At 38.6% G+C, this 27,467-nt stretch overlaps 1 protein-coding gene across 1 annotated transcript in view; it reads right to left on the bottom strand.

The window, feature by feature from the left end:
• CDH7 (cadherin 7, type 2) overlaps positions 1-27,467 on the bottom strand; it is a 220,148-nt gene that overhangs the window by 81,507 nt on the left and 111,174 nt on the right. The window contains exons 4-6 of the mRNA XM_006837549.1: positions 25,847-25,966; positions 11,919-12,086; positions 8,128-8,315 (exon numbers count right to left, since the gene is read on the bottom strand). Of these exons, the coding sequence (XP_006837612.1) occupies positions 8,128-8,315; positions 11,919-12,086; positions 25,847-25,966 (476 nt within the window). The remainder of the gene's footprint in view (positions 1-8,127; positions 8,316-11,918; positions 12,087-25,846; positions 25,967-27,467) is intronic.

Here is a 27,467-nt window from a genome sequence, read left to right as displayed (position 1 = left end):
CACTCAAGATCCTGAATTGTAAATTATGATAGCAAAATGTGAAAGAGAAGAATTCTATGTGGAATCAAAAATGCCCGTTTTTTGTTTTTTTGTTTTTTTTCTCTCACATGGCCTAATGTGTATGTGGTATGTGTACACTGTGAATTCTGAAGCCCCCAGTAACAGGTTATAAAGGTGACCACCATATCGTTCGTAAACAGCCCCAGAAATACCAACTACACTGCTTTAACTTTATAATACACTGCAGCTTTATTATCATTCTTTTATATTCTTACTATATAATCATCTGCATTGCTGATGTAAAGAAAGATAGATTAAATTATACCAAGAACTCTGTCATATCTATACCTATAGCTTCAACCTTGCATAATTCTGCACATTTGGCAATATAAAGATACACTTTCTTCACAATAATAATGGTATATTCTGAGGGTATCGTCACCAATTTTGTTCTTATTTTTCTTTTTCTAATATATCTTTCAAAAAGATACTTTTCTGTTGTTCTCTCCCTGTCCCTAGACTCTGCCCATGGCAAGAACAGTACAAGTAAATGATTCAAAGCATGATCATAAACGGCTCAAATGGAAATAAATCCTATTCTGGCTACAATGTTAGATTGTTTGTGGAACAAACTCAGGTTGTATTATACAGAGTAGGAGAAAATTAGTACCACTGATTATAAAGCATAGGCCACAGGTAGAAAATAACCTGATATCAATAAAAATAACTCTCTAGCTGGATACTGGAGCACTATTATCCAAGTGTGAAGCAATATTTAGAGACCACATCATCAGAGTAAATAAATTTAGCTTTCAAACAAAACAGTCAGCATTAGAACAGTGCCTGGTTATAAATATTTTCCTATATTTAGGAGAGACTAGAAGATAGATTAACCAGGTGCCCATTTGCATGGATTTCCTATGGCGTTCTATTGTTTTTCTGAGTTAAAAAATATGGATCTATTCCAAGGGCAGTGCAAGAAATGTCTTGGTGTTAGTACAAGTGCCCATAGAAAACGGAATCAAATGTTCATTCGTTTTCACAGACAATCCCATTACTCTCAGGAATTGATAGGATTTAATTTATGGGATAAATGTATTTCCTGCAGCTGAGGAACGGTTTCTGGAAGTTTTATGACCAGTATGGAACTTGGGTTTCAAGTTCACTGAAATATTGGCTTGTGGCAAGGGACACTACAGTCTTGCCATCTGTCCTTACAAGCAGTTGTTCCTGATTAAGGGAATCAAACAATGTAATGGGCAGAGCAGCTAGACACTGGGAGACCCACTCCAAAGGGGCTGTTGTTGGCGTCTATTTTCAACTCATAGTAACCCCCGTGGCTACAGAATTGGCCATAGAACATTCTACAGGAGGACACTGCTAGGTCTTTCTGCTACAGACATTGGTAGATTGGAATCTCCAAACTTTTGGTTACCACATGAGTGCTTAACAATTGCACCACCAATCTCATTGAATTCAAATTAATTCTGATTTCTAGAGACCCTGTAAGATGTGTAGAACTGCTCCACAAGGCTTACAAGGCTGTAAATCTTTACTGGAACCGATTTCCACCTCTTCCTGCCAGAGCGCAGTTCCAACCACTACCCAGGTTTCTTAAAGAAACATGAACCCACTGCCATCGAGTTCATTCCAACTCAAAGCATCCCTGTAGGGCAGAAGTGAAGCGTTCCACAGGGTTTCCAAGACCGCAAACCTTTACAGAAGCAGAGAGCCTCATCTTTCTCCCTTGGAGCAGCTGGTGGTTTCAAACTGTCTGCCTTTCGATTAGCTGACCGATGCTTAATCCAATGTATTACCAGGGCTCCTAAAGAAACATTGTTGTTCTTCTGAAGTGCCATCAAGTCAGTTCCAACCCATAGCGATCTTGCATAGGGTTTCTGAGGAATGGTAGGTGAACCTGAACTGCCGACCTTTTGGGTCAAACTGACTTTGCAGTCCAGCCCATTAAGCCACAGTGCCACACCAGGCCATTACAGTTATGTAAAAACGTAAGGAAAGCTCTTCTGGAATCAAAAACCAAGTGTGGATTCAAGGCCTAAAACCATTTGGAGTTGGGGTGCAAATTGTCTTTGCGAGATCAGCAGAGGCGGCTGCCTTGGGAAGGAGGGTTTCAGGAAAGGCCATGAGAAGTTGGGGGATGGGTAATACTGACCCAGTTCCAAGTGGGCTAAAGCCCTTGTGGTTGGCAACTAGTTCATATGGCTGTTCTCATGAGCTGTCGTGAAGCCATGGGTTTTAAACTTAATTTTGTAGCTCTTATTATTGCAAGAGCTTATTATTCTAACAACTTAGAATGAATTCTTTTAGAATTTCTTAGTCTATAAAGATATTAGTGTAAAATATTAATTTTTCTACTTCTTGCTAAGTTAGTGTATCCCTCTTCTTCAACCCTTAGGTTTTCAACTTTTTCTTGTGAATTGAGTGAAGGCTTACAGAACAGATCATCAGCTTACATTCAACATATCATAGACTTTACTTCATTCCATGATTGTGATCCCCTCCATGTACCAAAAGCTAACAGTATCTACCTTGTGGGGTAATGCGTCAGACTACAAAGTCGTTTGAACTGCAAAGTCGATGGTTCAAACTCACCGGCTGCTCCTTGGAAACCCTATACAGGGTCGCTATGGGTCAGAATCAACTCGACGGCACTTAACAACAACAACACATTAACTATCACATTCCTCCTTGTGCCTCCTGTTACCTTCATCTTTCCTCTGCTAACCTCTCTTGTTGTATACTGCCTGCCCTGCTGTATATTGCTAACCGTGTTGACATGCGCTACCTCTAGCCTGTGAATAATTTTCCCTCCCTCTTCCATAACTATCATGGATTGTTTCTTTTATCAAGAAAAAAAATTTTTTTAACTTTTTACAGCATTTGTCTCATACAATATTTGTCCTTTTGTGATTGACTAATTTCACTCAGCATAATGTCCTCCAGGTTTAACCATGTTGTGAGGTGTTCCACAGATTAATCACTATTTCTCAATGGTTTGTAGTATTTCACTGTGTGTATTACTGAAGTATGTTTAATCATTCTTCCGGTGATGGGCATTTAGGCTGTCACCATCTTTTTGATGTGTCTCTTGTAGACAGTATAGTGAAGGATTTTGTTATCCATTCTGCTGTCTCTTGAACCCTCCATCACTTTAGTTTTAACATAGATTCTTTCAAAATAGTATAGAAAATAAAATCTTTCTGATTTTATAGGAGCATTCTATGAGAAGGCTAGATTTAAGGACTGAGAAGCTAGACGAAGAGCATGAGCTAAGGAACTATTAAAACAATTTAGGGATGAAGCAATGATAACCATGCTTAGGATGATACAGAAAAGGGGAACAAAATATAGCCAAGAGATACTATGGATCAGAAAAGGTGGTGGCTGTGTCTGACTCATGGTGACCCTGTACAGGGTTTCCGAGGCTGTAAATCTTTACAGGAGCAGAAAGCTTCATCTTTCTTCCATGGAACTGCTGACTTTCAGGCTAGCAGCCCAACTCATAACCACTACACTACCAGAGCTCTTTTCATAAAGGCATAAATAACTAAAAATAACTTTAAGGATTTACATTTAAAAAAAAAAATCTTATTTGATCACGAGCAGGAAAGTGATAACATGCGTATTAAATATCAATGTCAATTATCTCACTGTGCTATGAAAAGAAACGAAACGTGTGAAATGAATTAGAGCTATTTGTTTCAAGAATGAGGGTTCACGAGAAATTAGCCTGCATTTTAGTTTTGTATTTGATAACCTTATGGTTAATAGATCTAAAATGCCTAATAAAAACATCTCCTTGTAATATATTTTGATTTGTAGAGAACTTGACTTAAATGTTCCTGTTATGAATTTTGACCTTGGAAATTAGACATTAATACTCCCTTCATTTGTTTCATTGGATGTCCACATTATTTTTATTTGTTGTTGTTGTTAGGTGCCATCGAGTCGGTACCGACTCATAGCGACCCTATGCACAACAGAATGAAACACCACCCAGTCCTGGTGTTGTCATATCAAATTATTTCTGACTCATGTGACCCTGGTCCTGTACCATTTTCCATCATGAGTCAGCCACGTCCCTTGTCAGAGCCACTGTGTCCTTCCATCCTAGGAGGTGCACCTTCCAAAACAATGTCAGAAAGTACTGCTGTGGACCACAGGGTTTCCATCTGACCAATTTTAAAAGGAGATTCGCTTTCTCCCTCGTCTTTCTTAGTCTGGAAGCTCCGGAGAAACCTAGCTAACCCGGATGACTGCTGACATTTGAAATACCAGTGGCATGGTTTCCAGGACCACTGCAGCACAGTAGGACAAACTGACACCCAGTCATATTGCACATTATACTTTGTGATGTTGTTAAGTGATGTCCAGTCAGTTCCAACTCAGAGCAACTCTGAATGGAGTCTCTGAGGTTTTAGTTGTTAGATGGGGAAGAAATCCTCAACTTCTTCCCACAATACTCTGTGATAGTTAAGGTTTTGAGTCAGTGGTGTGTTAGGATGTAGTTATCGCCTCCTTGCTGAGATCTCATACGATGCAACCAACCTCAGGATGTGATCGGATGTGATCAGCTCTGATGTGATATAATTGCCCTCCTGTTGTGATTCCTCATATCTATGGTGTTAATGAGGCCAGATGCAATCAACAGGATTAGATTGTATCTGGAATCCATCTCTTTTGAAATATAAAAGGAAAAAGAAGTGAACAGAGAAAGAGGGGCCTACACCAGCCCAGAGAGAAGAGCTGGAAGTGGAGTCTGTTCTTTGGACCTGGGTCCTAGTAATGCGAAGCTCTGAGTTCCAGGGGAAACTTGATGACAAGACACATGGAACATCCTCCAAGGAATACTAACCTGTAAGGACCTTTCTCCAGAGCTGCCAGAGAGAAAGCCTTTCCCTAGAGTCAGCGTGCTGAATATGAAATTCAAGCCTCCTAAACCGGGCAGTGTTTCATTCTGTTGTGCATAGGGCTGCTATGGGTTGGTACTGACTCGATGGCACCTAACAACAACAAACTGTGCGAGAATGGCTCTCACCTGTTTGTTGAAGGCATCCACCCATAGTTATTTCTGTTACAGTAACACTAGACAACTATGCCAGGATGCAATAAAAGTGGCCTAGTTGTGGCCCTTACTATGTTACCTCATATGTTGACAGTTTTGTTAAAGTGGCTTGGTTAAGTATTTTGAGAAAGCCTCTTCTTTCTTTATTATTTTCTTAGCACTGTTATACCAAAGTACCACAAACTAGGTGGCTTAAATAACAGAAACATATTATTTCACAGTTTTGCAAATGAGATGTCTGAAATCAAGTTTTGGATGGTGTTGGCTCCGTCTAGTAGCTATGTTTCTCTCCTAGCTTCATTAGGTTGCTGGCAGTCTTTGGTGCTCCTTGGCTTGGGGCTGAAGAATTCCATTCTTTGTCCCATTGTCTTCCTTGTCTATATGTGTACACATTTTCTCTTAAGGACACAGTCATTGAACGAGGCGCTCTGGTGGTCCAGTAGGATGAGCACTGAACTGTTAACTGTGAGGTCAGCACTTTAAACCTACCAGCTGCTCCCCAGGAAAAAAAAAAAAACAGGCTTTCTGCTCCAATCAAGAGTTGCAGCCATGGAAACCATACATAGGGGCACTCTGAGTCAGACTTGACTTGATGGCAGTTGAGTTTGGAGATTGCGTCACTGAATTAGAGAATTACTTCATGTTATCCTAATTACATCTGCAAGAACTTTATTTCTAAATAAGGTCACATTCTGAGGTTTTAGGTGGACATGAATTATGAGGGCAAGGGGCACTATCGAACCCCATAAATGTCTCTGCTTTGTGCAAACGGTTAATGTACTGGCTGCAAATGGCTACGTGAAAGTTAGGAGGTTTGAATCTACCCAGAAGTAGCGCAAAAGAAAGGTCTGGTACTGCAGAAAAATGAGCCACTGAAAATACTATGGGACACAGTTCTACTCAGAGAAATGGATATCACCATGAGTTGGAACTGACTTGAGGAAAACACATTTGTCTACCAAGGAAATGGTGTTATTCATCAACTATTCAAGGAACTTCTTCCCCAGGTCAAGTTTACACTCTTGAGAGCCTGGCTAAAGCTGAGTAGTTGGCTAGCAGAGGACGCCTGAATTCTCTTCAAAACTTCTACAAAACTTGGGACATATATCCAAATCCCTGTGGCTAATGTTAACTTTGAAAAATCATGTATTTGTAGAACTGAGAGGCTGTCATGTTTTTACTATATTAATCGTCATCTCCAAATTAAACATACTACACATACACAGACACGCCTCACCGTAACAAGGAAAAGAGTTCCCTGCTGCAATATGCCATCTGATTTCTAATTGCTTCCATGAGTTTGATTGTGGATTCAAGCAAAATGAAGTCATTGACAAGTTTGATCTTTTCTCCATTTATCATGATATCATTTATGCACAAATGTATATGTCCTCAATTATATATGATACTTTCATTACAATTATATGATACTTTCATGACATTATATGGAATATTTTTAATTCAATAGGACAATTTCAATATGTATTAAAAATGCTTGACCATAAATAGACTGATTTCAGATCAATCTTTGACATCTTTGAGCAGCAGTGTACTTTAGTAGATTCTTTTTATTTAAGGAAAGAAAACATTTTTAACAACAGTTGGCCTACCCTAGTTATTGAAACTTTTTTACACAGATTGTTACCAACTGAGCTGAAACAGCAGCTGTGTACTAGAAATAATTGCAAAAATGTTTGCCCATTGGCCTGAAATCAAACATATGTTTTCTAGTATCAACTAAAATACAACTTTCTTTATTGATATGTGTTAATTATTGAGGGATGTTAATTACAATTGTACACCTGATTGTCAGAATGACTAGCATGGAAATCACATAAGGGCATCTATTATATGTTGTTGTTGTTGTTGTTAAGTGTCATCGAGTCAGTTCCGACTCATAGCAACCCTGTATAGGGATTCTGAGGAGCAGCTAATGGGTTTGAACTGCTGACCCTGAGGTTCAAACTGTCCTTCTAGTCCACTGCATTATATAATAGCATCACACCAGGACTTCAAGTATTATACAGTTATGTACCTATATTTTATGTAGGTTAATGCACTGGACTGTAAGGTGGGTTTGAACTGCAAGGTCAGCATTCACACTCACCAACTCTTCCTCAGAAACCCTATACAGGGTCACTATGAGTGGGAACCGACTCGACAGCACTTAACAAATATATATTATACATACAGTGGTTCCAGTATCGGAGACAATAACACTACATTCCTGAATAATTCCTTTTGATTTATTTTTAAATGCAATCTTTGTCAAAGGGAATGGCTGTACAGCACAAAGATTGCAAAGCTCACCTTTCCTCTTGCCTATAGCGTGTGGTACTGATTTAAATGTTAAATACATCATATCAAGCAGTCTTCAGTTTGGATTATGCAAGAGTGTTTCAAAAGGTTTGTGGGAAAACGTCATTCGTTCACATACTTTGTGGCACCTACTTCTATTGTCTCTGTCTCTCCTGTGCACTTCTATTTAAGGGATATTGACAAGCATCACAACGGCCTGTGTTAGTTAAGAACTTACCTTACTATCAATTTTAAAGGGAAGACTTACTGGTGGAAACACTCTTCAACATTCTAGGTTCTAAACCCAAGTTTATTGATATTGCGTTCATGAATACACTGCACCTGTCTGGTTTGCTTCAAAGGTACTTGGTTGATGTTCAGCTTTCATTAGTGGAACAGTTAGCAAAGCATCATGTTCATCTCCCCAACTAGACAATTTCAAACAGCACATACACTGGGGCACCTGACAGTTATAGTAAGTAGCTACTGATAAGGGGTGTGGCTCTACAGAGAGAGAGGAATAGAGGGAGTATTAATTACTACAAAGACCATTCTAAGCGCTGTAAGATCCAGACATTTAACAATAAATGCACAGCTGTCTTCCGAAACTGAAAATATCAGTGGCTCTTTCTGTCATTTCGGCTTGTCTGCTTCATTCTTCCATCAAAGAAACACAATTTTTCAGTAGAATAATCTCTGAATTGATGCCCTCGTTGAAAATTTAAAAAAAAAGAAAAATTTACCTTCTGTATAGTAATGATTCCTTCTTGTGTGTCTTTGTCAACAGAAATCTTGAAAATCCCTAATCCATCACCATCCACAATTTTGTAATCCATTTCCGCATTAGCTCCGATGTCTGCATCGGCAGCTTTTATCCTGGCAACGACGGATGCCGCGGGCAAAGATTCCGGGACGTTATATTGGTAAGACCCTGTGAAATTAAAAACAAAAAAATGAACAAAACCTGATCCACCCGTAACAACTTAACTCTAGTTATTCTACATTTTCTTTGCTTAATTTTTTCTTCACGAAAAAGATGCTAAAGCAGTATGAGACAAACAAGGCACGTTTCAGAGAGCCTCAAGAAATCCATGGGGAGGATCAGAGAGTAACTGTGATGTGAAAGCCGAAACAGAATGGAATGAAGACATTTCATTCCTGTATTCAAGTGATTAGACAAATGCTACTTTCCATAATACAAATACATTTTTAAAGTTATTTTGATAAAACTCCAAATGGACAAATACAAGACGAAACAGTTGAGACAGTTTAATGTTGAATAATAATATCATCTACTAGGAAAGTTCCATGCATTGACACAAGAAAAGTGTATGAAGGACAATATGACCCTCCTTTCACCTCATAAATTTTCCCAGGGCTAGGATTCTTTTCTATAGGCAGTATGTAGTACAATGGTAGCTTCTTCTTATTATTACCATTGGATCACATAATTTACCAATATTATATTCTAATATTACCATAAGCAGTATGGCTTGAAGAAGAGGAAAGAGAAGTAAAAAACGAAGAATGCATTTGTTAAAAAAAAAAAAAACACAAGACAACAACAAGAAAAGCTTCATTTTGTAAAAATTCCTCTCCCTCATACTCCAACTCAAAAAGAGAAAAGTTTGCAAAACACAAGCAAAGGGGTACCATCATCACTCAGGAACAGAGTGATTATAGTAAGAAAGCTTAGAGCATGATGTTCCTGCCTTCATCATTTTCTTGAATCATTTCTTTCTCCCTACTTCCCGCACCATCCATTTCCATCAGTTTGTTAAATGATGGCACCTTTCCCTTTTGTTATAAGGAAAGCAAATTTTGCTGGTGCAATTCTCCAACTTTTGTGAAGTCAGTGATTTAATACAAAAGAAAACAAAATTAAAACATACGTTTATCCTATCTGAGAGACTCCTTGCACAAATCTATAAGTGTCCTTGTTGTTGTTGTAGTTAGGTGTCACTGAGTCAATACCGACTCACAGCAACCCTGTGTACAACCGAACAAAACACTGCCTGATCCCGGGCCAGCCTCACAATCCTTGCTGTGTTCGAGCCCATTGATGCTGCCACTGTGTCAATCCATCTCATTGTAGGTCTTCCTATTTTTCTCCAATCCTCCATTTTACCAAACATGATATCCTTCTCTAGGGATTGGTCCCTCCTGACTATAAATTTGAAGTGTGAAAGATGATGTCTAGCCATCCTGGCTTCCAAGGAATACTCTGGCTGTACTTCTTTCAACACAAATCTATCTGTTCTTTGGGTAGTCCATGGTACTTTCAATATTCTCCTCCAGCACCATAAATGAAATGCATCAATTCTTCTACACTTATTCACTGTAGAGCTTTCACACGCCTATGAGGTTTTTGAAAATACGATGGCTTGCATCAGGCACACCTTAGTCCTCAAACTGACATGTTTGCTCTTCAACACTTTAAAAAGGTTGTGTGCAGCAGATTTGTGTCCTTAGAAATGTCCTTAGTAAAATGCAAACATTTCTAGAAATGAATAGGAACTAAATGGCACAGAAGGCACCAGCAAAAGAGAAAATCCTGATGAATACCCTTGGGTTTTGCTTCCTGTTCAAAGGAAGGCGGTATATATCAAATACGTTGGAAAATACAAGCTCCTTCCCACTACAGCATACGAGGCTCTCTCCCATCAAAGCACAACTGGGACCCAAATAAAGTACAAGATAAGCTACCAAGAAGACCTTTATTGCTAGAAAACCCAAACTGAATCTACTGCCGTCGAGATGCTTCCAACTCATAGTAACCCTGTATAGGGTTTCCAAGACTAAAAATCTTTATGGGAGCAGACCACTTCCTCTTTATCAGGTGGAGCAGTTGGTGGATTGAAACCACCAACTTTACGGATAACAGCACAACACTTAATCCAGAGCATTACCAGGGCTCCTTGTTTGCAGTCTCAATTCATGGACTAGTTAGATAAATAGAGTTATGTTCGAGATCATTTTTTTTTTTTTAATATAGTGCATTTAAACCTTTACTGTAGAATAATAGAAAAATTTTAAAAATGCATGAAATGAAACATCCAAAGCAGCAATATTGGAAAAGAAAATTGGAACGTACCTACTTGCTCTCTTTGCTTAGAAAGAATCCTAATCTGAGATTATTCACGGCTCAGATCTGTTTGTAGGAAAGCTTAGCTCCCCATGTCTGCTGAAAAAGTGCTTCAAGGACTGTGCAGTCTGAACAATCCCCTTACTTCCGAAGCCTTCATCAAACATACAATGACCACTCACCAACCCATAAAAGGTGACAAGGTCAAGGGAGTAAGAGAAATACTTTTTACATACAGGACACCTTTATGTAGAGAATATGTCTCCCTTTTTTCTTGGTTAAAGCAAAAGCTACTTCGGTTAAAGAAGTTAAATTGAGGGCATATGATTCTGTTGGTCCTTTAGATTCATTTCTTTTGAAACACTGGGTATTTGTACAAGAAAGAAGTGACAGACTGCTAAAAGTATGCTCAGTGTGAATGAATGGGTTAAAACAATACGTAGAGTAAAAATAACAAAATTTATATTATATTTTTACCTTTAAAAATATTCTAGGTGTCTAAAATCACGATGTTTATTTTAATATTACTAATTATTTGCTTTGTAATATGCAGACTAATATAAGAGTAATTTTTAGAATAATAAAGCTAACACATAAAATGATGTGTTGCCTAGTATTCAAGATCTGAATGAAAGGAAATCATATTTAACATAGGAGAAGCACTGGACCACAACATCAGTTTGAATCACAAGGTTGTTGGTTCAAACTTGCCAGCCGCTCCTTGGAAATCCTATGTTGCTTTTGTTGTTGTTAAGTGTCGTCCTGTTAGTTCCAACCCATAGCGACACTGTATAGGGTTTCAAGGAGCAATTGGTGAACTTGAACTTGAGGTTCAAACCGACCTTGCAGTCCCGCACATTAACCTACAGTGCCACACCAGGCCTCCTTGGAAACACTATATTGGTTGCTATGACTCAGAACCTCTTCAATGGCAATTAACAACAAGAAAACAAATAAATGATTCCTCCTATGTGTTTTCAATATCCCTATAATTTCACGCTTGCTGTCATTGTTAAGTGCCACTGAGTCAGTTCCAACTCATAGTGACCTTGTGTAGGGTTTCCTATGAGAGGCTGGTGAATTTGAACCACCGATCTTGTGGCTTGAACCTACAGCACCACACCAGGACTCCTTTGTTGTTATTGTTGTTAAGTGCTATCGAATGGGTTCTGACTTATAGCAACCTTGTATATGGTTTTCAAGAAGAAGATCGTGTGTTTGAACTGCCCACCTTGTAGTTCAAACCAGCCTTATGGTTGATTGCCGATCCTATAGTGCCACACCAGGACTCCTACTGGAATGTAAATTATGCCGCAGAGAGAATACACTTTTTGGGGTGTGTGGCAAGAAAGCTACTTTGAGAAGTACCCAGATGAAACTTCATTTAAAATGTATCTGTATAAACTTCCAAGAAAAGTAACAATTTCATCATTTTAAGAAATATCTTACTTCGTGGAAAACGAGGTGGGTTGTCGTTGACATCAGTGAGGGTTACGGTGACTGACGTGGTGCCTGACAGTCCGCCATTTTGACCAACCATATCCTTTGCCTGAATAACAAGCAAATACTGGTCTTTAGCCTCTCTGTCCATGTTGGGAAGGGCAGTCTTGATGACTCCTGTAAAATTTCAAATCCCAGTAAAACGCATCATGAATCACTGCATTTCTGCTAACAGAGAACAAACAGGTAGCACGCCCCTCTTGAGTCTTTGCCATTTGTTTATTTGTAAAATATATTATATATGTGTGTGTGTGTGTGTGTATATATATATATATATACATATTAAAGACCAGAAAGCAATGTGATAATCTCATATTTAAAAGTATTGCAAAATGGAAGAGCACGGCTCCTCAAAATGGGAGAGGATTCTACTAGCTTTCATTGATACATGGGTTAGGTCCAAGCAACGGAGCCCTTATCAAGAATAATGAGCAGTCACCTGCACAAACATAACAACAAAAACAGTCTCCTTTCTTTCCCTTTCATCCTCTTCAACAACTTACCTCCCAGGTGACTTGAAATCACCAAGACCTGTCACCTCTCGTCCCTACTACCTCTCTTGCATCCATTTACTTTAATTGAACTATTGTACAAAGTAAGTATGAGAGCAATCTATATTTAATAAGCAAAACTCCATCTCAATCTAGGGCTGCAATGTCAGATGATCTCGTGCTGTATCTAATGGCCTGAGAAACAGCCCTGGAGAAGAGAACGGCTGGGCTAGTGACTATCAACAATGCTGAAGAGATTGGGGAGCTGTTTTGCTGATGTGTGCATCTATCCATTGCATTTACTATTGCCAGCTCCCATCATGCCTTTGGATGTGTGTGAAATTGACATCAGAATTTCATGTTGCCTGATAGGGAACCTGACTCAGAAGTCATTGCTGCACTGAATTAGTTTCATATTAATAACAATTTAAATCAGACAATGGTCATGTGTAATGATGAAATGGAATTGCCTTGAATTTATGACTCGACGGCACTTAACAACAACAACAACAACATGCTTTATAAATATATTAAAGGACACAGAGAGGACTTTAAAAAGACAGTGGAAAAAAGAAACTGAAAGATAATGGAGTTTTTCCATGAGCTCTTTGAAGCCCCTTCTTATATACCTAATCTTATAATAATATACATGTTATTGTTGTTAAGTGTCATCGACAGACGGTGACCCTGCATACGGTGGGTTTCCAAGGCTTTACAGCTTCAGGGGAGCAGAAAGCCTCGTCTTTTTCCTGTGCAACAGCTGGCAGGCTCAAACCGTGAACGTTGTGGTTCACAGTCCAGTGCTTACCGTATGGAGCCACAGTGTTCCCACAATATAGTTGTGAATGTACAGATAGTTATATTGATTGAAAAAGTATTTGAAATTGATTTATACAGACCTTGACATGAATCTGAGAGCAACTTTACTATGGAGATATAAAAGTATACACTAATTGATACCTAATAATTTCTTGCACTTTCATTCTTTCAAACAAAGTAGTATCTTCCCTGTATACCTAGGGCATTATGTTTTTGACTTGTGTACAGAATGAGATAACTAACAGTTTTATCTTTATGTACAGCATAAAAATAATTTAACATTATTTGAATATACAAAAGCTTTAAAAAGCTCATGGAAAAATGGAGTTGAAAGTGGAATTTTTTCATGAACTTTTGACAGCCCCCTCATATAAACATTAAAAAAAGCATCTGCCAATCTGTCTACAGGCTGCCTTCCTCTATTGTTGTTTTTCTTAGTAAGTGCCAATGAGTCAGTTCTGATACATAACAACTCTATACAGGGTTTTCTAGGAGCAACTGGGGAGCTTGAACTAAAGACCTAGCGGTTCAAATTGACCTTTTGGTCCAGTGCTAATCCACTAGCACCACACCAGGACTCCCTATCTCAATGGGCACGTGTAACAAAGGTGTGTGCAATGTGGCAGATGCTAAGAATAAGTGATAAGATTTGATGATAAATTCTATACTGCCTAATTCTTTACAACATTCTACAATGTAGTAAGTTCTTAGCAGAACAGGTTCAACAGTTGAAGAATAATTTATTATTGGTTCCCAAGGGTCTTAGTTTAACAACACTCTTACTATCTTAAGCAACTGTATTTGAAGTCTCTCTCTTCCTCTCTCTTACAAACACCAGTGAAACACCAATATTTTAAACATTTAAATTATACTTCCTTGAGTGAGCCATGTATTTTATAAGTATGAATAATTTATTCTAATTCCTTAATTTCAATTGGACAATTTAAATTACAGCAATACATGATAACTTTAAATAACACCTTTGGGCTGTCTTTGTTGATTTTGTTGCTAAATGCTGTTGAGTTGTTTATGACACATAGCTACTCAGCTGGTGAGTTTGAACAGTCCAATGCTTATCTTATAACACTACACCAGGACTCCTTGGTTATCTGTTGTGGTTTAGTGCTGTTGAATCAGTTACGACTCATAGTGACCCTATATAGGGTTTCCAAAGAGTGACTGGTTGGTACCAACTGCTGACCTTGTAGTTGGCAGTCCAGTGCTTATCCTACAGAGTCACACCAAGACTGTTTTGACTATTTACATACTACTTATAGTCTTTGAAATATCACATGAACATCAAACAGTTGTGTCCCACTAGGTTCAGTTGGTAACAGTCCAATATATATGTTCGAGCCATGATTCTATGAAATTTCATATTTATTCTTCCACACATTTGCTAATTCTAATCTATAACAAAGCAAGCACTGACTTCACTAAGGCTTACTTACTGTCACCAAACTTAAGCAATCTTTGAGTAAGAGTCTGGGATTTTCTATTAATCATTTTTTATTTATAGGGTTTTTTTTTTAATTGGAGAATGCCTATATTGAATTTTCAACCAAAAAGGTATATATTTTATTGAAATGTCAAAACATTTCATATTAAGACAGTGAGTTATGTATAAAATGTATTACTCATCAAGTTGTCAATTTTAATATCTGTTCATCTTCCATTTTTCCTTTCAATATCAATGTTGCTGTTGTTAAGTGTGGTCAAGTTGGTTCCAACCCCAGTGACTCTGTATGTAGAGGGTTTCCTAGGAGGAACTGGTGGATTTGAACCACCAACCTTGTGGCTATCAGCCCGGTGCTTATCCTACAGAACTACACCAGGACATTTGTTGTTGTTGTTAAGTGCTGTTTAGTTGATTCTGATTCACACAGACTATGTACAAGGATTCTAAAGAGCAGCTGGTGAGTTTGAACTTCTGGCCTTGCTGTTAGCAGTCCAGTGCTTATTCTACAGTATCACACCAGGACTTAGGTGTGAGTTCTTATCTTTGCACATTTATTTTGAAGGAGAAAACCGCCAACACTACAACCTTGTCCTGTCATGGTTTTGTTTCGTGGCACTATTTTCTAAAGGAAAATAATTAGAAGTTGGGTAGGCAAAGTTACTTATTTTTCACACCTCTAAATTGTCTCTTTGGAAGTTATTCTATAAATAACACTTCCAAGGCAACTATCATCACAAAGTTGGCAAAGCAGAGCAGGTGGCAAAGGTAATTTCCAAATACCTCAACTATTAAACATATTTTTGACAAGAATGGAGTTGTTGGGCGAAAATTGAATTTAAATAAAGGTACTCAGGAATAATAGGCTTCTAGCCTTTTGACTTCTGCTAGCTTTTATGTAGAAAACATCTAACATTTGGAAAATAATTCTCATACATTAGGTTTGGTTTGTGCTTTAAAAAAAAAATTTTAACAAGTGTATGTGTGTGTAAACAGTAAAAATTATGAAAGCCAGGAGCTATCAGAGAAGGAAATACTTTTCACTAATAGGGGACAATAGAAACGTAGAAAGTACGTACCCTGTTCAAAGGTGGAAAATTTGTGAGACTCAGGAAAGAAAGGCTCGTTGTTGCGTACCATGGAGTGGTTCCGACCCATAACGACCCTGTACAGGGTGTCCGAGGCTGTAAATCTTTACGGGAGCAGAAAGCCTCATCTTTCTCCCATGGAACAGCTGGTAGTTTCGAACTGCCGACCCTGGGGTCAGCAGCCTGATTCGTAACCACTACGCTACCAGAGCTCCTTATGAAAGAAAGGCAGTGTCGTCTAATTCCAGCTCTCAGAGGTTTCACAGTGCCACCTATTAGCGATCTGCCTGTGTGTGTGTGTGTGTGTGTGCAAACCATTGCTATTATCTCTCTGAACTGGCCAAGGCCAACTGGATCCTGACAATTCTGTGAAATATCCACAGAAGACAACAATACTATTTAATTGCAGTCATCAAAAACTTTAAACCATTTGTGATGAGAAAAATGTAGCCTGTGCTGTTTTAGAGAAGAGACTGGATCCGATTTTAGGCTAATATGATTAAGAACGTCTCTATGGAAGTACGCTTGGCCCAGTATTATAGATCTTTTCATGTATTTACAAAACATTATCATAACAAGGATTGTACACACGACATTAAAATTTTTATTGTTGTTGTTCAACAGCTATCTAGTTTTTTTTTAGTTATGGGAAAAACGGTCTCATGATTCTCTATCAGACATTGATGACTATATTATATATAGCCGATTACTTTAAGATCTTTTAAGAGTTTGTGTGTGGAACACATGTGACGGAAGTCAGATAACCCTTGAGTCTGGATTCTGGACATGCCAAATTTGCATCAGTCCTAAGAAACCAGTCAACCATGGGAACCACAGGAACACTGTTTGGGGATATTCATGCTGTGAGGGCTCAACTCATTGGGATTTTGCTGACTAAAATCAAGTCATTTTTGGATATGTCTTTGAGTATACTAATACTACATGGAAAGGTGAAAAATAAAAACTACCTTTCCCTGAGATCTAATTAACTGAGGAAACACCATACTGTAGTAACTAGGGCTCAGGTTGTTGGGATTCACCAATAACTGAAATAATGGTTGTTCTTTCTTCTCATTATTAAGACATTTATTTTCTACAGCAATTTCAAGAGCTCTTAGACTTCAGAAGTAGAGAGTAGAGACCTCAGTTTTCTCATGGCTTACGTTTACCAAGCAACAGAAGTCAGCAGGAAAGGTGTGCAAATGATCTAATGCCATTTGATCTAGACATTGCCTCAAGGAACGAGTCAAGAAACCCTCAAGAAAGTACCACTGATTAGATGACAAAAGAAATAATCAATACAAAAGTATAAAATATTTACAGACCCAGGTCATGTGCTTCATTGCTTTGTGTTTATTTTAACAGAAATAGCTGTGTATCATATTAACTCCCTTGGGAGCTGCTTTAGAAATAACATTTGTGTGAATATGCCCTGTAAGTAAGAATAGTATATGTAACTGAAAATAGTTTATGTGGTAGGAAATACAGACGTGATGACAGAGATCACAAGACCAATGACTTATTCATCATATGTATCATTTCTCAACAGCATAAGTGATGACAATATATGTGGACCTCACTGGCCAGACCACACAAATCAAACTGACTACCTATACGGAAAGACTGAATAAAGAACCTTCATATCATAAGTCACAACAAGGTCACCAATAGTTCTTCAAAATGAGAATGAAGACAATGAAAAGAAGTCAAAAAAAGCCAAAGTATCTTCAACATGAATTTGGGGACCATCCCAACAACAGATTTGGTGCATTGAACACTAAGTACCAAAGACCTGAGAAACTGTGGGATGACATCAAGGACATCATACCTGAAGAAAGCAAAAGGTCATTAAAGAGACAAGGAAGACAAAAAAGACCAAAAAGGATGTCAGAAGAGACTCTGAGATTTGCTCTTGAACGTCAAGTGGCTAAAGTGAATGAAAGAAATGATATAAAAGCAGAGGAGAAGATTTCAAGAAATACAGTTGGATTGTTCATTAGAAGCAAGGGTGGTAGGACTTGATCTCTCGTAATTTGGACATTTGTCAGGAAGGACCAGTCTCTGGAGAAGGACATCATGATCTGGAACTGAACTCATTCTCATGGCTCAAGCTTTAGTCGAACGATAGATAGGAATATAGGTTGGACAACAGCACTAGTAAACTATGCTCACCATAGAATACTCAATCATTCAAAACCAAAAGGACAACATCTATTTAAGGGTAAAGTTCAGAAAGGATGGGAAAATGGGTGGAATGGCAATAGGACTCACAGGGTGGAAGTGGGAGAACTGCTGTTGCATGGAGGGTGGGGAAATGAGGGGCGGGGTTTACAATCATTGAGATGAAATGAAGTGTATGGTTTGTTGACTGTGAAACTGATGATCTCCTCTGTCAACCTTCACTCAATTCACAACAAAAAGTTTGTGTGGTGTTTTTTTTTTTAAAGATAAATAAACAGTTACTGTATAAAAAATAATTGGTCAATGTTCAACCTTCCAGGAGACTGTTGTTGTTAAGTGTTGTTGAGCTGGTTCCGACCCATAGCAACCCTGTATAGCGTTTCTAAGGAGCAGTTGGTGAGCTTGAACCACCGACCCTACAGTTGAAATGGCTTTGCAGTCTGGCACATTAACCCACAGCGCCACACCAGGACTCCCTTCCAGGTGGTAGTAACGATCAAAAAAGAACCAACGGTACCAAAGAAAGAAGTTCAAGCTGCACTGGCAAAAATCAAGGCAGTAGAAATTGATGGAATATCAATTGGTAAGTTTCAACTAATGGAAGCACTCACTCATATATGTTAAGAACTTTGGAATAAATCTATCTGGCAAATTGACAAGAGAAGAAACATATCTGTGTCAAACAATATCATTAATATTATACAAGTAAAATTTTGCTACAAATAATTTTAAAAAATGGTTGCAGTGATACAGAGATCGATAGAGAGCTGACAGAAATTAAAGCCAGGTTCAAAAGATGACGTGAAATGAGGAATACCGTTCCTGACGACAGGTGGATCTTGGCTGAAAGCAGAGAATTCTAGAAATATGCTTTCTACGTTTCATCAACCAAGCAAAGGCGTTCAACTGTGTGGATCATAACACAAAGTGAGTACCATTGAGAAGAACGGGCATTCCAGAACACTGAATTGTGCTCATGTGGAACCTGTTCATAGATCCACAGTCAGTTATTCCACCAACAAAAAAAGATTTAAAATCAGAAAAGTTGTGTGCCACGGTTATTTGCTTTCACTATACTTATTCTATCTGCACGAGGAGCAAATAATCTAAGAAGCTGGGTTCTATGACGGAGAACGCAACAGCAGGATCAGAGCAAGACTAATTTGCAAGCTGCAATCTGCAGATGAGACCGATTTGCTTGCGGAAAGTGAAGAGGGCTTCAGAACAGATTATGCCTCAGCATAAGGAAAGCAAATATCTTCACACCTGGACCAAGAAGCAACTTCATGATAAACGGGAAAAAAGACTGAAGTTGTCAAGGATTTCATACTATATGTACCCACAAACAACACCCATGGAAGCAGCAGTCAAGAAATCAAAGGATGTATTGCATTGAGCAAAATTTGGTGCAAAGGACCTCTTCAACATGTTAAAAAAAAAAAACCACAGTTGCCTCTTTGAGGACTAAAAAGTGCCTGACCTCAGCCACAGTATTTTCAATGGCCTCATATGCATACAAATGCTAGACACTGAGTTAGGAAGACTAAGAAGAACTACTATCTTTGAATGTTGCAGGAACCACTGCCACAATGGCCCTCACACCAAAAGTAGACGATGGCCAGCTACCATTATCAACTGCCTACACAGTTGTCCAGTTCCTTCTATTCAGTTCAGACTCATAGCGACCCTGTGTAGGATTTCTGAGGAGCGTCTCGTGAATTTGAACTGCCGACCTTGCAGTTCAAATCGACCTTGTGGTCCAGTGCATTATCCCACAGCTCCATAATAGGCAGAATGAATATTGATAAACATACATCTCAATGCTGCTTATTACCAAAAACAACATATTCTGGTTCAGTATAGCACTGAGCTTTATTTACATGCTGTTTAGAAATATACTGCATATTCTAGTAAACAATTCCAATACAGTATTTGGCTAATGAAGACATATTTAATATAACATGTTGCATTTTATTTTAAAAGTGCTTGCCTATGCATATTTGGATTAGAAAATAGTGGTCACTTTGTTAATTTATCCACAGTCCTAAATGTCAGCTTCTTTTGAGATTTATTGGTAGAGCATTTCACCACACCTAACACACACACTAAGTTAACCTATAATACACATGTGGCCTAGTAAATTGTGTAATGTCTCTTCTAGCTGTAGTCTGTAACTGCTACCAAACAATATTTCTGCCCTGTAGGGTCTAGGTAAGAGAAGGTGGGAGAAGATACAGATAGGATGGCATGAATCAGCTGTGGAGGTTAGCAGAGTTAATGATAATTATAAAACTCAAAACTCTAACATGAGTTTAAAATGAGCCATCTCAGAAGCAGGAAGGGGAACCTCACTACCATTAAAGGAGAACAGACAGGAATGGAACGCATTATTTGGTCTCTGAGATCCTTGGGCATTGAACCTCCTTGACTCAGGAAGAGACAGTGGTGACAACAGGGATGTGGCAAAAGAACAAGCAGCAGCAAAACCAAGAACCAGAACATGAGACAAAGCAGTGTACTTCCCAGTGCACCGAGCAAGTAAAACTGGCTTTGGGCACAAGGCTTCCTTGTAGAGATGGGTGTCTTCAAGCACTTAAGTAGGGGAGCTGGTTTGCTGACAGGAGGAGCTAGAGTAAAGTACCTTCAGGCATTTATCAGCAGCTGACTGAAACAACTGTGTCCTGTGTCCCAATTGTAATCTGTTAGCTTCCCTAACAAACCCCATAACTGAGTGTGGTATTTGAGTCCTGTGTGACCACTGCAGTGAGTCATCAAACCCAGCAGGAGTAGAGGAGCATTGTGGGGAGGAATGGTTGGTGCCTCATAGTTTTTGCAATACCATACTGAAATGTACTCTAATTCTTTTACATTTAAACACAGATATAAAAATATACTGGAAAACTTTATAACATTAAAAAATAAAAAATAAATGTAGAATGGGACAGACAGATGTTCATAGGTGTGACCATCTTTGTGACTTAGATTGTGTTGGGAAAGTAAACATCCTGGACTATATAAAAACTAAAACCAATTATGCATTAACATATTATACAGCACTGTGTTAAATACTTGTGCAACAGTCTGTTGAATAAATGCTAGATTGAAGCAACTCTCTTATTTTATCAAGACAAAAACGTAGGAATTCGGGTACAAAGAAATATATGCTTGACAAAGCAATTTTACTATTTAAGGAAAATAAATACTCATGACACTTGAACATTAAATTCAAATGGCCTTGGAAATTGGACAAAGCATCCGTGTTTAAACCAGTGTTCTAATAAAAAAAAAAATCCTTTGATTTTGAGAGTTTAAACACAAAGATATTAATTATAAATGGGTTTAATAAAATAGTCAATAAAATAAAGTCTGGTTCTTTTATAGTTTGACATTTATCAGTAGTAAATCAAACAGGAAGGAAATCAACATTCCAGGTTCTTACATAGCTCAGAATGCTGCTTAACAAAGAAAACTCTTCAGGGGAAAATTAACCTAGTTTCCAAAGTAAGATCTATATATATATATATATATATATCTTTATATAGATATATATCTTTATATAGATATATATCTTTATATAGATATATGTATGTATTATTATTTTAAACATAAGATGTAAAAGGTGAATCTCTTTGAGGGAAAAAAATGACAACAGATAATCACAACAACAAGGTCTAGCAAAAATCTTCTAATCTCCAAGTGATGTTTAACATTCAATCCATTTCCCAGGATTTGTTTTGTGAGTATGGGTTCCTGCTCTACTAGTTAAGCCTGAAGTTCTTAAAAATGATTTAAAACAGAGGTCCCTGCATTTTCATTCTGAATTTAAAATACATGGCCAGTTTTGCCAGTGGCACCGACAAAAAAGAAGCTGGGATCGGTTGGGTTGTCAGTTATACGATAGCGCAATATCCCTTAGAAACAGTCCTCAGTCTACCAGTAGGTTTGGGTGCTGGTGGCACAGTGGGTTACCCTTTGGGCTGCAAACCGCAAGGTCGGTTGTTTGAAACCATCAGTCTTTCCTGGAAAGAAGTTGAACCTTTCTGCTCCATAAAGATTTATAGCCTTGGAAACTCCACACAGAGTTGCCATGAGTTGGTCCCAACTGGACGGCACATAGCAGTAACAACACCAGTAAGGCTGAGGACAACAGGAAGATAATGAGGAGGAGCATCCTTCGAATGCTACAGTCCTTTGTTTCTGCTGCCATTCTATTTACACTTGTGGAAGCAAATGATCAACATTGGTTTCTGGAATGATCCACAGTTAACCTCTGGGTCTTTGATCTGGGTGCCCAATACCAATGGTACCTGAGCTCTGAGGTTTTCCTAATGCACTGGACTGCGAGGTCGGTTTGAACCACAAAGTTGGCAGTTCAAGCTCACCAGACACTCCGTGGAAACACTATACAAGGTCGCTATGAATGAGAACCAGCTCTACAGCTCACAGCAACAACTATCTTAGAAGTTAAACAGCTATAAAAATATATCCAGTGGTAACTGCTGCACCCCACTTTTACATTATTTTTATTTCGCATACCTTCAACATTTTGCCTGTCAAATGTCTTACTTTCTTCCAGAAAACTCTTAGATTTGGATATGTAGGGAATTATGTTTTATCTTTCAAAGTTATGAACCAGACTGACATCATGTAGAAAGACTAAATGGAACTTCATTTACAGCTCTCGGTGCTCTGAGAGATTAAAAACTTTCAGCTTTGGCAGAAAAATACTTTTTTTTCCCTCCAAAGAATTATCAAAATAGCAGAGAGCACAAAAATGCCCGGATGTTCCCTGCACTAGAAACTGTAGAAAAAGGACTCTGATGAATGTATGTTACCGGGCATTGAAAACAACAAGACAGAATAAAACTAAACTGTGTTCATCTCTTACAAAATACATGATCCTTTAGGCTCTGCCATTCAAACCATTAGTAAAATTCTAACTGCTATGGGCATAAAATATAGTTCCGTTGATCGCTAGGAAGACCTTCCCTTCACATGTGATATGAAGAACCAGAAATGCGACAGTAAAAGTCAAAAATCACATGCCAGTCATCACCAGCAGCAAAATATTTAACCCTTGAAATCAGCACATGCTATTTTAGAGCCAATTATATAATGCAGAAGTGTATAATTTGTGAACAAATTGTCAGAAACTTGTCATTGCCTTTCTAGGCTTCAAAGAGTAGATATATAAGGGAAGGGGTGGGTGTTTGAATTTGTTTCTTAGATCTATCATTAAGTCAACCACCAGCACACTTTCTACATTCACAAGATTTCTATCACATGTCAAATCCTTTCATTTCCTTGTCCCTCATTACTTTGTAATCAGAACTGTTTCATTTCTATTAGATTTTCCACATGGTTTCTAAACTCTACCATCAACATGGTATAAAAAAACAACAATACTGTGGCCTTGATGAATATGATAATGGAAAACTAGGGGGGCACAGTGCAGTCCTAGTGTGCAGATGCAGGTTACTGTGTTGGACTGCAAGGATGGTTTCAACAGCAAGGTCGGTGGTTCAAGCTCACCAACCACTCCTCAGAAACCCTATACAGGTTCACTACGAGTTGGAACCAACTTGATGGCACTTAACAACAACAACAAGGGTGACACTGTGGTTACAGTGCTTAGCTACTAACGTAAAGATCAGTGGTTTGGACTCCGCAGCTGCTCTACAGAAATAAGATATGACAGTCTCTGTCTGTAAAGATTGCTGGTGTTTCTAAGTGCCGTCGAGTCAGAGTGAACCCATGAGGACTCTGTACAAGGTTTCCAAGGAGCGGTTGGTGGGTGTGAATTGCCGACCTAGTGATTAGCAGTCTAGTGTTTATCTTACAGCTCCACAAAGATCACAGCTTGCACACTGTATGGGACTCTGCTTTCTCAGGACATTAATAAGTCAGAAGTGATTCGAAAGCACTGGGTTTAGTTGTAGATGTTTTAGGCTTCAATTTACACCGTTGCTTATGTGCTGTGGTAACTATCATTGTCAAAATACATTTAAAACATTTATTTCGCACAGTGAATTGAAAATGAACTAATATTACTGTTTTTGACAATATGGAAAATAAGATCAGGGCACTAAAGTCACCATTTAGGATCATAGGTACGTATCAAATACTCATAATCATAAGCTCAGATAGAAGGAATCTACTCCATGGTAAACTACAAAGTTTTAAAACGTAGAAAAATAAATTTCCACACTGGTGAAAAGGATCAATGACACCCACCCACCTACTTACCCCGCCCCCCCAGCACTTATCCACTCATCCCTCCACAGAGTCAGAATAGCAGACTAGATTGAAAAACAGTTTCAATCACTAGTTATTTTATAACCAAGAGAATAAAGGTCCAGTTTCCAATCTTACTAAATGCACCCTACTTCAAACCCAAATATTCTATCCATGCAATTTTACAATTTAGAAAGAATTTTTTCCCCCTTAAAAAATGTTAATGTAGTTTGATTTATCAGATTATCAACATAATTGTTATGTTTAGACCAATTTTCCTGAGACATCAACCCCTGGAACCGTAAACTGAACCCACTTGCTATTCTGCTGCATGAAATTAGATTTTTGCCTGAGATTTAAATTTCCCTGTTGATAATCCTGATGTAAATTTGTTAAATACACAGAAAAAAACTTAATAGTAAATAATAAAAAATAAAAAATAAACTGTCTTATTAGTCAGCAGAGGTAGCTGGGAGACTTTGAATATGTAATCCCTATCCATCACTGTCACATCGATTCGAACTCAGGGAACCCCTTGCTAACTGTCTCTCAGGGTTTTCCTGGCTGCTACCTTCATGAAATAGAGCTCTGGTAGTGTGGTGGTTACAAATCGGGCTACAAACCGCAAGGTCAGCAGTTCAAAACTACCAGCTGCTCCACGAGAGATATATGAGGCGTTCTGCTCCCGTAAAGATTTACAGCCTCGGAAACCCTGTACAGGGTCGCTTTGGGTTGGAACCGACTCCACAGCACTTTAACAACAACAACCTTCATGAAAGAAAGCCTTTCATATAAGGAGCCTCTGAGTGGACTTGAACAGCGAACCTTTTGGATAACAGCCCAGTGTTTAACCATTTGCACCCATCAGGGGCTTTAATACTTAATACTGTGATTAATTTTGATGGGAATAACGATAAACGAAATAGAATATTCTAGAAAGAGGTGATAAAGTTATTTATGCAGTCCTGGTGTGGTGTTCTGGTGATAAAGCACTGGACCCCAAGGTCAGTCTGAACCACAAGGTTGGTGGTTCAAACTCACCAGCCACTCCTTCCTCGGAAACCCTATACAGGGTCGCTCTGAGTTGGAACTGATTTAACAGCATTTAGCAACAATAACAACGTAAACAACATACTGTTTATTGGGCTAATGTACCTAGTGAGAAAAATGAAATAAAAAGCGTCGATCTGGTGTGGCGCTGCAGGATAGTGCTCTGGACCGGCAGTTCAAACCCACCAACCACTCCTCGGAAACTCTATACAGGGTGGCTATCAGTGGGAACCGACTCAACAGCACTTACCAACAACAATCAGTGCTGAGGGAGCACAGTGACTCCATAGGTAAGCAATGGACTGCCAACTACAAGGTCAGAAGTTTGAGCCCACCAGGTGCTCTGTGGGAGAAAAATGAAGTTTTCTGCTCCCACAAAGATTTGCAGCCTCAGAAACCCTATGCAGTGTCGCTATGAGTGGGAACCGACTAGACTGCACACAATAGAAACAACATCAGTGGGTACTATATTTAATAATTTAATTAAAAAAACTCAAATAAATTCTAAGCCAAGCTGTAAATCATGACTTTACAAGCATGATCCCAGTTTGGTTTTACCTGTCTTTGGTTCCACGGAGAAGTATGGCTGTCCTTGCAGAATGCTGTAGACCACTCGAGCGCTGTTACCGTACGTAGGGTCATCCGCATCTGTCGCTGTTACCTGCACCACGGAGGTCCCTAGGTACCAATACAAAAACCAATGAATTAAACACTTCCAAATGCCACACAATGCTGCAGATTCTCTATTAGTATTCTATGCAAGTTTCCAATTACCTTGTTTCAAGACACATAAACAATCATCAACCTGGGGAAGGGACTCTAAAAGCTTTTGGAAAATGGAATTGAAAGATAATGGAGTTTTACCATCAACTCTTCAAATGTTTTTAAGCCCCTTATACTTATCTTCAAATAAGTTTAAAGAATCCGTGCTTACCAAAGCTTGTTTGGTAATTAGTACATTGTTCCAGTACATTGTGTTTGTGTTGTACATCTTACAATGAACATCCAACAAAAGTACTCTTGCATATTAAATAGAGTGCTTGTATTGTATGGTGGTGGTGGTGGTGATTACGTGCAGTGAAGTCGGTTCCAACTCATTGAGACCCTGTACAGGGTTTCCGAGGGTGTACATCTTTACGGAAGCAGAAAACCTCATCTTTCTTCTGGGGCACAGCTGGTAGTTTCGAACTGCTGACCTTGAGGTTCACAGCCCAATTCATACCCACTATGCTATCAGAGCTCCTTTGTATTGTATATACTGTACTATTTAATAGCTATTAGAATTATTTAGATAGAACTGAACATTTTGATAAATTGTGACTCAGAATCCTGATGTGGCACTGTGGGTTAATTCGCTAGACTGCAAAGTCTTTTTGAACTGCAAGGTCAGTTGTTCAAGCTCACCAGCCGCTCCTGGTAAACTCTATACAGGGTCACTATGAGTCGGAACTGACTCGATGGCACTTACCAACAACATAATTCCATGTAACGTTTTATATTGCATTCATTGTTGTAAATTCTAATTTGGATATTAACCTAATGTTCAGAATGATTGTTACGTAAACCCAGAAGGCATTTGAAAATACTTTCCTAAAGTTCTGAACACTTTTGAGAAATTAACTAAAATAATACACAAGTAAGCAATAATCATACTGCTCAACATAAGAGTGAAAACTTCGGGGCACCGTTCAGACTAACAGAGACGAAAAGAGTGGAAACTACGGGGCATTACTCAGACTAAAATAGACGCTCACATTATCCAGTTTTCATGGCTACATTCTCCTACTTACAAACCAAACAAAAACTTGAGCAATCCTGAATTGCTCCAACAAACATCCACACATTGCTAGCTTTTGTCGTAAACTGTGCTTTCTTTTTCCAACTCTCCAAAACCTTGTGGGGCAGTTCCTGTTGTTCTTGTTAAGTAACAAATATGAGACACACTCCGAAGGCTTGAGTGTACTGAGAAAGAGTGAGTCCTACTTCAGTGCTAGCGTTTGCTGTGGTGCAAGATGCCGCCACTGTGCTTAAGAATGGCTTCTGACCCCAGGCAGGCGTCCTTCTGGCTCTTTTTCAGTTTGAATCTCTTTAGCATACAAAGTCATGGGGTCCCAGACAATGGGACCTCTTCCATGTGATAGTAAGAACAATCTAGCCTCACTAAATTGTCACCCCCTGT

Source organism: Chrysochloris asiatica, unplaced genomic scaffold (assembly GCF_000296735.1).
Source record: "Chrysochloris asiatica unplaced genomic scaffold, ChrAsi1.0 scaffold00021, whole genome shotgun sequence".
In the NCBI taxonomy this organism is placed as follows: domain Eukaryota; kingdom Metazoa; phylum Chordata; class Mammalia; order Afrosoricida; family Chrysochloridae; genus Chrysochloris; species Chrysochloris asiatica.
The sequence above is the reverse complement of the archived record's forward strand: the minus strand, read 5'-3'. Positions and strand labels throughout refer to the sequence as shown.